This window comes from Nelusetta ayraudi, unplaced genomic scaffold, assembly GCF_046127955.1.
Source record: "Nelusetta ayraudi isolate G7.1 ecotype Tasmania unplaced genomic scaffold, CSIRO-AGI_Nayr_v1 ptg000135l, whole genome shotgun sequence".
NCBI lineage: Eukaryota > Metazoa > Chordata > Actinopteri > Tetraodontiformes > Monacanthidae > Nelusetta > Nelusetta ayraudi.
Window position 1 is genome coordinate 10,053,662 of NW_027466185.1, and position 13,660 is coordinate 10,067,321.

At 43.5% G+C, this 13,660-nt stretch overlaps 3 protein-coding genes and 1 long non-coding RNA gene across 4 annotated transcripts; all 4 read right to left on the bottom strand.

Annotated features, from left to right (window-relative positions):
- Positions 1-1,120: 1,120 nt before the first annotated feature.
- LOC142877091 (glutathione S-transferase A-like) lies at positions 1,121-2,947 on the bottom strand. Its single transcript, XM_076011461.1, has 6 exons — positions 2,716-2,947; positions 2,570-2,635; positions 2,345-2,450; positions 1,858-1,976; positions 1,580-1,665; positions 1,121-1,459 (listed from the first exon to the last, which is right to left on the bottom strand). The coding sequence occupies exons 1-6, from the start codon at positions 2,881-2,883 to the stop codon at positions 1,324-1,326; spliced, it is 681 nt and encodes a 226-aa protein (XP_075867576.1). The 5' UTR covers positions 2,884-2,947; the 3' UTR covers positions 1,121-1,323.
- A 2,420-nt stretch (positions 2,948-5,367) lies between these two features.
- LOC142877095 (glutathione S-transferase A-like) lies at positions 5,368-7,076 on the bottom strand. The gene is made up of 6 exons (XM_076011465.1): positions 6,833-7,076; positions 6,681-6,746; positions 6,515-6,620; positions 6,106-6,224; positions 5,793-5,878; positions 5,368-5,672 (listed from the first exon to the last, which is right to left on the bottom strand). Exons 1-6 carry the CDS (start codon positions 6,998-7,000, stop codon positions 5,555-5,557), a joined length of 663 nt encoding a protein of 220 aa, XP_075867580.1. The 5' UTR covers positions 7,001-7,076; the 3' UTR covers positions 5,368-5,554.
- Positions 7,077-8,111: 1,035 nt separating this feature from the next.
- LOC142877092 (glutathione S-transferase A-like) lies at positions 8,112-12,598 on the bottom strand. The gene is made up of 6 exons (XM_076011462.1): positions 12,311-12,598; positions 11,529-11,594; positions 11,332-11,437; positions 8,897-9,015; positions 8,735-8,823; positions 8,112-8,642 (listed from the first exon to the last, which is right to left on the bottom strand). The coding sequence occupies exons 1-6, from the start codon at positions 12,476-12,478 to the stop codon at positions 8,510-8,512; spliced, it is 681 nt and encodes a 226-aa protein (XP_075867577.1). The 5' UTR covers positions 12,479-12,598; the 3' UTR covers positions 8,112-8,509.
- On the bottom strand, positions 9,717-11,325 carry LOC142877097 (uncharacterized). The gene is made up of 2 exons (XR_012923782.1): positions 10,495-11,325; positions 9,717-10,179 (listed from the first exon to the last, which is right to left on the bottom strand). It is a non-coding gene; the product is annotated as an uncharacterized LOC142877097 (long non-coding RNA).
- Positions 12,599-13,660: the final 1,062 nt, after the last annotated feature.

Here is a 13,660-nt window from a genome sequence, read left to right on the forward strand (position 1 = left end):
TCGTCCCCCCCGCCCCGTAGCCAGCCCGCTCCGTTGCTCACGTTCGTGTGTGTGTGTGTGTGTGTGTGTGTGTGTGTGTGTGTGTGTGTGTGTGTGTGTGTATTTGTTTAATCTCTCTCGCACTCTGATACAATGTACTGACAAATATAACATACAAATATGATCGAATTTGTCATTCTGTTTATTTTGAAATTAGCACTATGACTTCACCGTTCAGGTCAAAACTGGGGCCAAGGGAAGATTAACAATGTAATTGTATTTGCATTTGTGTTTGTCTGATGACCTTAAATTATATCTAATCTTCACCACACCTTCGATCAATGGCGAAAAGCGCATGTGTCATAGTGCTGTAGTCACAACCGCACCAATTGAGATCAAGACAAAAGAGACCTAGACAAGACCAAGACTGTAAATCAAAGAAAAATAACAACAAAACAGAACATCAGTAAGATTCATATCTTTTTTAAATTCAAGTTTGCTTCTAAATGGAACAGCAACATTTTTTTCAGCACGGTATCTTGCGATATTTTTCTTCGCTGCTTTGCCAGCGATCTTGGACTATTTTCAAAAAACAACTTTGCCTCATAAAGTTAAAAAATAAATTCACTAGGAATAAGGGGCAGTGTCATAGAGTGTAACAAGGCAGTTGCTGGATTCTGATGGATGATTATTATCATCACAGTGTTAGCTGAGTATTGACTGCTCTTGATAAAGAAATTCAGAGTCCGCTCAGTCCGAGACCGAGTAAAAATGCCTCTGAGTCCGAGATGAGACCAAGAGCCTTAAAAAGTGGTCCTGAGAGCAGTCTTGAGACCAAGACCAATCTGCAGTACTACAACACTAGTCTTAAGAGCTGACTGCAGCTGCCCCCAAGTCACAGCCACTTGCAGCGTGTACAAAACTGGCTAATCTCATATCTTCAGCTTTGTAACTGCTAAATGTGATGCGGTCTGTGTGTTGATATACGAACTGTATTATTATTATAGTATAATAATGTACTTTATTAGCAGGCAAAGTTAATTTAAACTGAATGTTAACTATATTTGACTTTAAGCATAGTCACAGATGCTTTGTTAAAAAAGCACTTTCTGAATCCAAAACATGAAAATCACAAGGGATGAAAACAGCAGTGTGAAGTTTATTGGTGTTGCACAAAGAACAAACAAGAGGTAATCTCCAGTTTGAGTTACATTTAGCCTGAAATCAGTCATCTAGTCCGTTTCAATCAGACTGCAGAATGAAATTAAATGCAGCCTTTTTACATAGCTGCCAGTACTTGTAGCAGTTGGAGTGGTAGTACAATGATATCAGTGTGTGGATGCCTCAGAGGTCTTTGACCAACTCCATTCCCTGGGGGTTCTCAATCCAGGCGGTAGGCCAGGTGGCCTTGATGCTGGGCCTGTCTTTGAGTCGATTGCAGTAAGCTGTCAATTTGGGATAGCGCGTCTCATGCTGTGTGCTGAAGGGAAAACATTCAAACAAAAAAACAATTACGCAACTCGGTAAGTGCCAAAGTGTCAAGTGCCCGCTCTTTAGAAAAACATGCTTTCATCCCATCGAGACCCTGAAGTCAACATACCAGTAGTGGAAGAGGTAGGGAAAGATGGGGAAGACAGCCACGTCAGCCAGAGAGAAGCTCTTCCCTGCCAGGTAGCCGTCACCCACCTGTGAACCAGAACAAAGTAAAAAAAAAAACAAGCAGAGATCCAACCAGTTGAACGACACTGGATTCAAACATCACACAAAGCTGAACGACCTCCAAAGCTTTAGAATTTTTTAGAGAAGAGTATTTTTACATTGAACATGTCCTGTGATGAATTAGAAGGTGTGGTTTTTCTACCCGGTTCCTGGTGTTACCTTCTCCATATATCCCTCCCACAGCTTGAGCTCGGCAGTCACGGCTTCCTGGAGCCTCTTGATGGCAGTGTCGTGCTTCTCTTCCTCTGCCACTCTCCAGTTGTAATAGAGGACATCTCCTACAAGAATTCAAAGTGACAGATTTCACCCCGATGTCGAAGGAGGCACTCAGGGGGTGCAGCTTGCCCCAACACTTCAATAAGGGATACAAACTAAATGATTGCCACAATTGCTGAGGGAGCATTTTATTGTTGTGCTTTTTTTTTCTCTTATTTTAAGTGCATCATGTAAATGTTGCGGATTGTGGTGTGTTTATATAGTTGAATGCAGTTTGTGTCCAATTTGCATGCATTTCCCTTTGTTGTATTTTGTCACGCTTTCACAGCCAATGACTGAGTCACATGTTAGCTTGGTTGGCCCTTAACAAGTGACTTGCTTCCAGTTTGTGCTTTTGCTGTGAGACACTTCAGACTTTCAGTTCATGTACCGATTTTCTGGATGAGTGTGTTGCCCTCCATCATCCGCTGATACATCATTGCTTTTTCAGCAGGGGAGTCGGGGATCAGCTTGTTTCCCTGTGACTTGAACTGGTCCTGTTGTTAATGAATCAGATGTCCACAAGTTACATAACTGCTTTCTGGCTCAGCTACTTATAACTCTCTGGTGCCCTACTGGAAGTAGTGAGTCACAGGTTTCGCTGGCAAGTTCTTACCTCCAGGTACAAGATGGCAGCATAGGACTCATTCAGGACTTTGTCTCCATGTTTGAAGGCAGGGAGCTTCAAGACGGAGCAAAAACAAAGTGAAGGACAGCACCTTTTTCCTTGTTAAACTAAATACAGTATGTGCACAGACTCACCTGACCCCTGGGGTTCATGGCCATGACTTCTGCTGACTTGTGCTCCATTTTCTCAAAGGAGAAGTGTTTCTGGTTGTAGCCCTGCAGGTTCTTCTCCTCCAGGGTGATCATCACCCTCCAGCAGGGTGGAGAGCCAGAGCCCCACAGCAGAGTCATGTCCTTGGCCATGGTTGGAGAGAGAAGTGTCAACGCCTGACTGAGAGCAGAAGCTGTGAGCAGTGCAAGAGGCTGCAGAGTGAAGGAGTGTGAAACAGGCCTGGGTTTACAACAGTCCAGCCCCTCACTATCCCATTGGTGGAGACTAATCCCGTCCCACTTTTCAGCAAAGATCTAAAATAGATTGTGATAGCTCACACCCATTCTTTTCTCTCAACAGGCCAAACCTGTATTGTGTCACAAACTGCAACTCATTACCAGACTCACATGGTGGGCAGGGATTTCTTTTTCTTTGCACTCATTTCATTTGCATTCTGAAATGTAAGCAAAAATAATGAACTGTTCCAAAGCAGTGGTCTAAAGGTGGACAATTAATTACATGGGCAATTACTTGTGTAAGCATTGCTGTTGAGTTCCTTTGTGGAGGCCAAACACTCCAGTTGCTCATGCAATTTTATCTCAACCGTTCTAAATTTCAAATACAGGATATCTATATTGTAGTCCGAGGTAATATTCATTCAGTCATTTTACAACTGCAAGCTTGCACAATGCTGCATGATTTGAATGATGAAGACTCGCACTGACTCAGCAGTTTCCCCTCAGCCCTTCGTACAGGGAGATGTTGCACTGCCAACTCAGCCTGATGAATGTTCATGAGAGCATATTGTGCATTCATGCATTTAGTCGTCAGTAAACAGAAGAATTTAAAGACCAGCTGCTGTCCTGTTTACAGTGTAGGGAAAATGCTTTTGGATGCCCCATTCATTTGTGGTATAGTACATTAAGATTTGCTCCAAGTACAATTTCTTAATTTCCGTTATTTACGTGTGGAAGAGGTTAAATCTGGCATCATCTCGACACCAAGACCAATCATTTCAAAAACTATGAAAGTCAATTCTATCAGAATTGAGATTTAAGGCCTGCAATGAGAGCACAGCCTTAGAGTGTCTTCTCGACTGCGGTGATATTCAAAGACAAGTATCCACTTTGGAAATGAAAATCTCTGACAAACCGTGTTTGTTTGTTGGACAAACAGAGCAGCGGGCAAAGTGCCTGTCAAAGGGTAGAAGGACAAAGAGAATGCCAAACACAGCAGGGAATTATTGGCCTCAGCGCCATCTGTAGAGGTGGTGACAATTCAAACAAGCGATACAATGTTTTTGTCTTTGGGCGCCAGCACGGCAAGCGCTTGATTGATTCTGCGCTCACGGTAAAAGCCACACGCACACCTTCAACTTGACAACTCCTACATCTGATGCGGTCTGTGCGTTCATACAGCGCCTTGCAAAGGTATTCACCCCCCCTTTGCTTTCATCTATTTTGTTAGATTTCAGCCTGTAATTTTTTTTTTTAAATTAAATGTTTTTCATCTGAATATTTCATGAGATGGATCTGCACAAAGTAATCTAAGTTGGTGAAGTGAAATGAGAAAAAAATATTTAAAAGAATAATTTAAAGAAATAAAAAAGTGGAAATTGGCATGTGCATATGTATTCACCCCCTTTGCTATGAAGCCCCTTAAAAAGTGCTGGTGCAATCCATTACCTTCACAAGTCACAGAATTAGTTCAATGAAGTCCACTTGTGTTCAATCTAAGTGTCACATGATGTGTCAGTATAAACACACCTTCTCTGAGAGGCCCCAATGGGCTGCAACTCTACTTAGCAAGAAGAATCACATCATGAAGACCAAGGAGCTCTCCAAACAAGTCAGGACAAAGTTATAGAGAGATACAAGTCAGGACTGGGTTATAAAAAAATATCTACAGGGACATTCTGGAGAAAAATCTGTTTCAGTCCACCTGTGATTTGCGACTGGGACGGAGGTTCACTTTCCAGCAGGACAATGTCCCGAAGCATACTGCTAAAGCTACGCATGAATGGTTTAAGGAGAAGAAGTTAAATGTGCTAGAATGGCCTCGTCAAAGCCCGGACCTCAATCCGATTGAAAATCTCTGGTTTGACTTGAAGACTGCCGTTCACAAGCGGAAACCATCCAACTTGGAGGAGCTGGAGAAGTTTTGCCATGAGGAATGGGCAAAAATCCCAGTTGAAAGATGTGGCAAGCTCATAGAGACCTATCAGAAGAGACTTACAGCAGTAATTGCTGCAAAAGGTGGCTCTAGTACTGACTTCAGAGGGGTGAATAAATATGCACATGCCAATTTCCACTTTTTCATTTCTTTAAATTATTCTTTCATATATTTTTTTCTCATTTCACTTCACCAACTTAGATTACTTTGTGCAGATCCATCTCACGAAATATTCAGATGAAAAACATTTAAATTACAGGCTGAAATCTAACAAAATAGATAAAAGCAAAGGGGGGTGAATACTTTTGCAAGGCACTGTATATGAACTGCATTATCCTGCGTGCACATTATTGGCAGGCAGTCATTTTAAGCCAAAGGTCGCCTACATTTGGCTCTAGGCAGATCTGTCCGACACTACTTTAAAAGAGGACTTTGTAAATGCTAAATGTAAAATTCACAATGCGTGGGAATGACAGAGTTGGTTTTATTGGATTTGCACAAGGCACAAGGACTTTCTTCAGATCTCAGGCAGCCAGTCAGTTACAATATGCAGCCGTTTTACATGAATAACTGGTGATTCTTGCAGCAGTTGTAGTAGTAGTGATGGTGGTAGCAGTAGTCTTGCAATCATTTCAACAGTCTTTAATGTACTCACATTCCTTCAGGGTTCTCGAACCTGGCGGGAGGCCAGGTGGCCTTGATGCTGGGCCTGTCCTTGAGACGATTGTAGTAAGCTGCCATGTTGGGGTAGCGCGCCTCACACTGTGGGCTAGACGAAGGGGAAGAAGAAGGGAGACAAAACAATCAGATTCACAGTGTTAACTCCGTTTCTCTTTTTCATTCTTTCCAATGGACTCAAGTAATTTTTCAGACCCTCAAGTCAACATACCAGTAATAGAAGACATAGGCGAAGATGGGAAAGATGGCCGCATCCGCCAGAGAGAAGCTCTTCCCTGCCATGTAACCATCACCCACCTGTGAAACAAAGCAAAGTTAAAAATGCTCATGAGCCATGCAACCATACAGAAGTTGACATACAATACAACCACTGTGGCCAATAACAAGAACCGCAAAGGACTTTGCTGCATGGTGCCACTAACCATCTCCATCTAAACACCATAGAAACTGAAGAGGGTTTAAATGGACGACAGGCAGTCCAGGACTCAACCGGAGCCACTGATTACAAACAGCGCTTGAGTTACCTTCTTCATATATCCATCCCACAGCTTGAGCTCGGCGGTCAGGGCCTCCTGACGTCTCTTGAGAGCAGAGTCGTGCATCTCTCCCTCTGGCACCAAGTAGTTGTAGTAAAGGGCCTCCGCTGAAAAGGGCCAAAGGGAAAGGTGGCTCAAAATGTGGAATTTCATCCATGTACCAAACAGGTACAGCTTCCTCTGAGAGCTTATTCTCAGTGTGTCATTTAAATGCTGCAGAACAGAGCACGTTTGTATAGTTCAATGCTGTTTGGGTGCATACATACAGTTCCTTTAGTAATATGTTGTTACACTTTCTCAGACAGTTACATAATAGATTGGTTTGACTTTAACAGGGGACTTGGTTTTAGTTTTTGCATGTGTTCTGAAACAATTTGGACTTTGCAGGTGCACTTACCAAGTTTCTGCTGGAAAGTGTTGCCCTCCATCATCCGCTGATACATCATTGCTTTTTCAGCAGGGGGGTCGGGGATCAGCTTGTTTCCCTGTGACTTGAACTGGTCCTAAGGCTTTGGTGCCCTACAGGCAGCAAAGAGTAACAGTTTTTGCAGCCAAGTTCTTACCTCCAGGTAAAGGATGGCAGCATAGGACTCGTTCAGGATTTTGTCTCCATGTTTGAAGGCAGGAAGCTTCAAGACGGAATATCAATGTCAAAAATGTGAGTTTCAGCACATTTTTCCAGATTAAATCCGATACAATATGTGCTCGGACTTACCTGACTCCTGGGATTCATGGCCATGACCTCTGCTGACTTGTGCTCCATTTTCTCAAAATAGAAACGTTTCTGGTTGTAGCCCTGCAGGTTCTTCTCCTCCAGGGTGATCATCACCCTCCAGCAGGGTGAAGAGCCGGCGCCCCACAGCAGAGTCATGTCCTTGGCCATGGTTGGAGAGAGAAGTATTGACACCTTACTAAGGGGTTGAAGCTGTGAGCAGTGCTGCAGGATGACCGAGTGAGAGACAGGATTTTTTTTTTTTTTTTAAGAGAAGGACCAGACCTTTTCAAGCCCATTGGTGGAGGCTAGTCTCAACCCTCTTTTCACCCAGGATCAGGCCACTTCCCCTATTGCCAAGCTGGTTTTGTGCCAGGAGCTGCAACTCATTAACAGACTCCTATGTGGGCTGGGGCTGCTCTTGCTTTGCACTCATTGTAGTTGCTCAAAGATAATTTTAGGATTTAATAAAATGCAAACAATAAAAATAATAATCATGACATTAAAAACTCCAAACACTGCATACTCTACCTGGACTGAAGCGGTGGCTGCAGATAAACAACAGGCCAATTGCAATTAAAACTGATGCCATCACTGCAGGTTAATGACACAGCCAGATTTAATCTGTTTAACGGCATCAAATGCATAATAACCAGCAGCCAGAAGTCACACGCATTGATCTCACTCTCGGGAGTTAGAGCAGGTCATCTATCTGGGATAATTGCATCACTAACTTAAAATACATAAAATACATTTTTGATGCAATTTAGCAGCTTTCATTGGCCCAAAATCTGTCCCCAAAGCTGGCCAGCTGGCGGAAGAGGGTTTGGAAAATGAATCTGGTGAATGGAACAGCCCAATTGGCTCACTTGCATGCGGTGTGTCAGACTGGGTTGTCTGGTGATCAAATTTTGGATTGCAGCGCTCATTTGCTCCCCCTCTTCCCCAAGTCCATCACTGAACTACAATGTTCTTCGCACATTGAAAAGCATGTTGAATTCTCCATCTAATTTTGAGGTTCCCATAAATACACCCATTTCAACCATTTGGTTGTTTAGTTCGCTAAACATTCAAGTCAGCCATGATAACAATGTTTTTCCTCACACTCACACACATGCTGCCTCTGCTAGAAGATTATTGGGGTCATGGATTTGCTGCCACCTTCCTGTAAATATCCTCTCTGTTACATATTTGTGCAAAGGGCACTAAATGCAAAGGAGACAAGGCATTTCATCAGCGTTTTGGCAAAGGAAGAAAGCCATTTAACCAATAGAGGCAAAGGTTGAAGATATGCCTACTTTTATTTGCTGAACTAAAAAGTAATGAACCACATCTGACAACAGCTGCAATGATATATTTAGGTCAAACTTATTTGTTATGATTGTTGGGTTGGGTAGAACTTTAACTTGCAAACTTAACTTTGACCTCTTTGAAATCAGCAATGAAAAAAATCCAACATTTACCAATCGGCTCGAAGTACATTTGAGCTGATAATGTCCTGTAATTAACTCTGACCTCCAGGCTAAGTGGGAGAAAGTGGAATTCATTCAAATGAGAGACTGACTCTGCAGACTGCACAGTCTTTAGGAAAATATTTTCACGAACAAACAACAACATGTGAAAGCCTTTAGTTTTTTGTAGCACTGGAGCTTTATCAAGAAAGCAAAGTTGACGAGGACTTCAGATGTCTTTGAGTGTGTCCTGTCCCGTCAGATTCTCCAACCAATGAGGAGGCCAGCTGGCTTTGATGCTGGGCCGATCCTTCAGCATATTATAATACTGCCCCAGTTTAGGGTAGCGCTCTGCAGACAAGCTGCAAAACACAAAAGGAGGCCATATTAGAGGTGAACAAATCATTTGTTTCTGTGGTATCTGGAGAGAATAAATGAGATGCGTCGCTCTCACCCAAATCGAAAGAGAGTGCCAACAGTTGGGAACACGGTCACGTCCGCCAGGGAGAAGGACTGCCCTGCCAGGCAAGAGTTTGGTCCCAGCTTGAAAGAGAAATGGGAATTAAAATAAAAACATGCGGGTGCAGGACTTGCATGTTAACTGCATAAACGCAACCTTCTCTAGGTAGCCCTCCCACAGTCTCAGCTCAGTGGCGAGAGCTTCCTTGTTCCTTTGTAGAGCCGAGTCGTGCCTCTCCGCTTCAGGGATAAACCAATCATAGTAGATCACGGCATCTTAAAAAAAAACCAACAGAAACACACATCACATATTCAGAATATGACGGCTGCACTGTGTGACTGATCTCTTTGCTCTTCTGCACAGCAAGCTTGATACTAAAGTGATTTTTTTTTTCTAAATGAAAAAAAGTTAAAGGAAATTATCACTCAGGTCTGGTTGGTTGCCTTGACCCTATGCATTACTGCAACATGCCTTTTGTATAATCCTGCAGTACACTTTCCCCCCATTAAATATCCAGTGCATTTCAATAACACAGAGCAATTACAATCGCTTATTTTAATCATTGGCTAAATCCCAGCTTTGGGAGGGTGGGGTCCATGTTTTTGTTTGACTAAGCCAGACATAACTCTGCATTCAGCAGAGAGTGTGCTAATCTCCACACACCCACTCCCCACTTCCTATCTGCTCACAATGCAGTCAACAAGGACACTGCGACAGGACATGACATCTTATCTCATTGCAGCAGGTTGGAAAACTGAGGTTTAATTTGCCAATTACTCCATTAAAACCTGCTTAAACTCACAATTAAGTCTTGGAAATTTTTACAAAACAGATGCAAACACTCCAGCCTGTGTTTGCAAAACTAAAGCAGTCATGTTCAGTCAATTTGCCTTCACATTTGACGGAATGTAAAGGTTTAAACAGAAGACAACTACCGGTACTTTGACTTGTGTTGTAAATAACACTTTTTAAAAAAAAAAATATGTACCGGCACATGACACTTGATAAGAGCTGCATAAAGATAAAGAATTAGCTCATCTTGACTGTGGATTAGGGTTGGGTACCCTTCACCTTTGAATCGATACAATACTTTTTTCGATACCTGGGAATCGATACTCGGTACCAAACGATACCTATTTCGATACTTTTTTTTTTTAAGTTGAAAGAATAAGTGAAAACAAGTCAAAACTTCTTCATTTCAACAGTTCTTTATTAAGAACAGATTTATTTTTACTTCATATTAATCACACAAATCGCTCATTTAATTCATGCACGAATAATTTACCTGAACCATGGAGCCTCCACAGTAGAAAAGGGCAACACCCCCTTCACAACAAACGCAGTGACTGCTCTGTGGCACTCGTTCGTTTTCTGCTGAGGGAGAGCTGCCTTCTTGGCCAAAGTGAATGGTGTCTCCGACTGTTTGACGTTACGGTGACCTAGAAATGGAAGCAGGAGTCATAGTGTTGAAAAGTATGAATTAAGATGACCCTAGTTTGTAATAATGAACAACACAAGAGCTGGTGAAAATGTATTACAACATTGATAGTTATGTTTAGCTCCCCTTTCTAAACGGGGCTCCGAGCAACCTAAGCTAAAGCTAAAGCTAAGCTATCCCAGCCAGCAGCTTAGCTTGTCATGCTTAGGAGCATAACTACAGTAGCCCCGTTTGGAATGAACTAGCTAATGCTGGTAAGTGGTTACTATCTAACAAAGAGAATGCTCACGTTAGCAAATTAAATAATGTTAGTTACCTGACGATGTTGAAGCACAAACACTTGCAGAGTCGTCCTCAGTTGAAGACTGAGAGGAGGCGGGGTTCATCCTCAAACTGTCAAACACATCACAGTCTTCTGCGTTTAAATGTATATTGTGCTTGATGAGGTGCATCTTATAATCTGAAGTTTTTCCTCTGGGAGCTCTCTTAATGCTGTCACAAAGGTTGCAACGAGCGCTGTCTCGATCTATGCTGGTGAAATATAGGCACACTTTGGAACGCTTACGGCTGGCCATGCTGTCTGTTTTCTTGCCCATCGGTGCAGCGTGATGGTGCGTTCAAGAGCTCCTCGTAATTTACGCATGCTCTGTGAATGTGCGTTCAAAGGTATCGAAACGTGGTATCGTTCGTTTTCAAGTGAATCGATACCGTTAGTACCAACCTGGCTCAGTCGATACCCCAAAAAATACCGATTTCGATACTCAAGCCTACTGTGGATCACTATCAATTTTTGCCCATTTCTTTATTAGTTTTTCTTTTGGTCAACTTGTGCATTTTAGCGCATTGTTGCCCCCTGCAGGTAAAATAATAATGAAGCCTCTGAATTACAGTAGGAAGCTTTGAGCTTTGACCAAATCCCTCAGGATGCATTTTCAAAGGCGACGGTGGAGGATGGCAGTTATTTGGCAGCTCTTACCTGAGAGAAAGTAGTGCCAGAACAGTTTTTAAAAGTATTATTATTATTATTTATTTTTAAATTGGTCGTGGCATAGCACAGCTATAGAAGGAAACAATGTGCCTGGGAGACACTTGTTTTGTTTAGTTAGGTGGGGAAGGAAGAAGTGTTATCATTAGACATGAACACAGGACTCACTGAGCTTTTCATAGAAGGGGCCTCCTTCAAACATGCGCTGGTACATCAGTGCTTGTTCTTCTTGGCCATCTGGGATCAGTTTGGTCCCCTGGGACTTAAACTGACTCTGCCATTAGAGGACAAGTCGTCGTCAGACTGCATCAAGCTAAAGCGGTTGTTGATGTGCTGCGTCACCTCTTTTGGGGGCGCGCGCTCACCTCAAGGTAAAAACAGGCCGCGTATGATTCATTCACGATGACGTCTCCGTGTTTGAAGGTGGGGAGCTAAAACAGAACACAGCAAGAACTTGGTTACACGACAAGTAAATAACAAATAAACAAAGGCTTGACATATTCTTAAAGAAAGTTTATTACGGTCTGACGTAATGACATAAGAGGGGACGGGGGTGGAGGTGTTGATTAGAACAACCTGCTGAGCCGCCGCTTCGCAAAGCCTCATGGGATACACAGCGATGCCAGTAAAGCATAGTGGATACATTATTAACGAGTTGTGAAATTACTTGAAAGTTAGTTCCGGGGAAGCATGGCTAAAAAAAAAAAAAGTATGCATTCAATGAACGGTTTCTTCAATCAACACTTAAGAGGCGTTTCTGGTTCCACCGTAAATGTATTTCGACACTGTAATTTAGAGCCGAACGGGGCGTGACGCTCCATTTTGTCAGTGAAGTGATCAGACAACCGTGCAACACGTCCAAACTGATTGTTTCACCAAGTTTAAAAAGAACATTTACAAGTCCTACACATTATTTCCAGCGGAGACAGCGACACTGTTGTCGTCATTGAGCATCAACATTTCATGAGTTACTGCCCATTTAGTGTGCCGCTCTGGCTCAGCCTCTAAAAATCTCCTTTGCGCTCGAGGCCCTGCTAATGCTAACGGCGGATGGTTTGTGCAGCGGGGTGGCTCGCAGGTCATCTGACTGTTTGTCTGGCTCCGTCTGGCGCTGCTGCAGTCACACTCAACCCAGGCCGCATCCTACCTGCCCTCGGGGATTCAGGGTCAGCACTTCCTGCGACTTGTGCTCCGCTTTGTCGAAGGAGAGCAGCTTCTGGTTGTAGCCCTGCAGGTTCTTCTCCTCCAGCGCGATCATCACCCTCCAGCACGGAGGAGAGCCGGAGCCCCACAGCAGAGTCATGTCCTTGGCCATGCTAATTCTTTTTGGATTGCGAAGACAGCGAGCACCGACCAAGAGAGCAAATAGGGACACCACGGGCTTGGCCTCTCAGGAATAGAAGCGCTTGTCCTCACAGAAAGTTCACGAACTGGAGGTATAAAGCCTGATAAAAGCTCTACGTTTCCATCTACTGGCTTGGTTGTGGTATTGCGCCGTCCCAAATCATACAAGAATTCTTAAAGGGCACCTATGATGCTTTTCCACTTTTCTGAGCTTTAAAAACTGTTACAATGTTGAACTCTATCGTCAAACGATCTCGATATCGTCAAATAATGACGTTCATGTGTTTGGACGTGAGCCCTGCAAATTGTTGGGCATGGTTCTAAACGCTCTGTTCTCTGAGATTTTTTCAACACTGGGCACGGAATGAAGTCATTGTGTGCCGGAGCTCCTTTCATGGCCAGGCTCCGGCACCCTCTCGGACTGGTTCCGCCCTCCCCCGCTCTGCCCCGGAAGTGATTCCGCAATGCGCTGCTCCAAGAAAATGTTTTTTCGGTGTCAGGGAAATTAAAAAATATAAAATAAAAAATACCGAGCGACTACCGAAGCACCAAGGACCACAACCGTCGGAGTGGAACGAACAGAGAAAATGTTGGAGGTTTGTTCAGCCTAATGCGGATGCGATGGAACACCGGTCTGCAGCCAGACCCCTCTCGTCCGGCAGCGGGAGTGAGACGAGCTCGACTCGGCCCCCTGGTGGACGACGAGAGAATAGTCAGCCACGGCAATATTTGAAAACATGTATTTGTGAGTGTATTGTGACCTCAAGCAACATTAGTTTTAAGACTACTTGCAACGTACAACCGCTGAATTGTGTTGATGAACTGTTAGCCACCACCGCTAACTCCGTGCTCGGCTTGTTATGTGTGTTGTGTTCGCTGGCAGCGAAACTGAAGAGGCAGTGATTTTGACTGGCAAGTTTCGCTCCTTATAGCGATGTTCACGCTGCCAGCATGGTAACATCGCTTGTATAGAGCTCTTAATGCTCTGTGCTTGGTGTGGACTTAAGTTGTGCAGATATTCTTGTCTAATAATAAACGACTCTATGACTGAAGTGATCGTTTCAGCGTACATATTTTCTCTGCTCGGACAGTGTTTTGATACAAGTCAACAGTATGAAACCAAATCATTCTAAGCCCTATTAAGATGTCTCGC

What these genes read in the sequence shown, in the direction of transcription:
- LOC142877092 (XM_076011462.1), bottom strand. Translation starts at nt 12,478, where the DNA reads ATGGCCAAGGACATGACTCTGCTGTGGGGCTCCGGCTCTCCTCCGTGC. An exon ending in CCCCTTCTATGAAAAGCTCA is followed by an intron (nt 9,016 to 11,331) that starts GTGAGTCCTGTG and finishes TTTTTTTTTAAG; the next exon opens with ATGCCGTGATCTACTATGAT. An exon ending in GGGAGGGCTACCTAGAGAAG is followed by an intron (nt 8,824 to 8,896) that starts GTTGCGTTTATG and finishes TTCTCTTTCAAG; the next exon opens with CTGGGACCAAACTCTTGCCT.
- LOC142877095 (XM_076011465.1), bottom strand. Translation starts at nt 7,000, where the DNA reads ATGGCCAAGGACATGACTCTGCTGTGGGGCGCCGGCTCTTCACCCTGC. An exon ending in CACTTTCCAGCAGAAACTTG is followed by an intron (nt 6,225 to 6,514) that starts GTAAGTGCACCT and finishes GGCCCTTTTCAG; the next exon opens with CGGAGGCCCTTTACTACAAC. An exon ending in GCCTATGTCTTCTATTACTG is followed by an intron (nt 5,673 to 5,792) that starts GTATGTTGACTT and finishes CCCTTCGTCTAG; the next exon opens with CCCACAGTGTGAGGCGCGCT.
- LOC142877091 (XM_076011461.1), bottom strand. Translation starts at nt 2,883, where the DNA reads ATGGCCAAGGACATGACTCTGCTGTGGGGCTCTGGCTCTCCACCCTGC. An exon ending in CTGCCATCTTGTACCTGGAG is followed by an intron (nt 2,451 to 2,569) that starts GTAAGAACTTGC and finishes CATTAACAACAG; the next exon opens with GACCAGTTCAAGTCACAGGG. An exon ending in GGGAGGGATATATGGAGAAG is followed by an intron (nt 1,666 to 1,857) that starts GTAACACCAGGA and finishes TCTGGTTCACAG; the next exon opens with GTGGGTGACGGCTACCTGGC.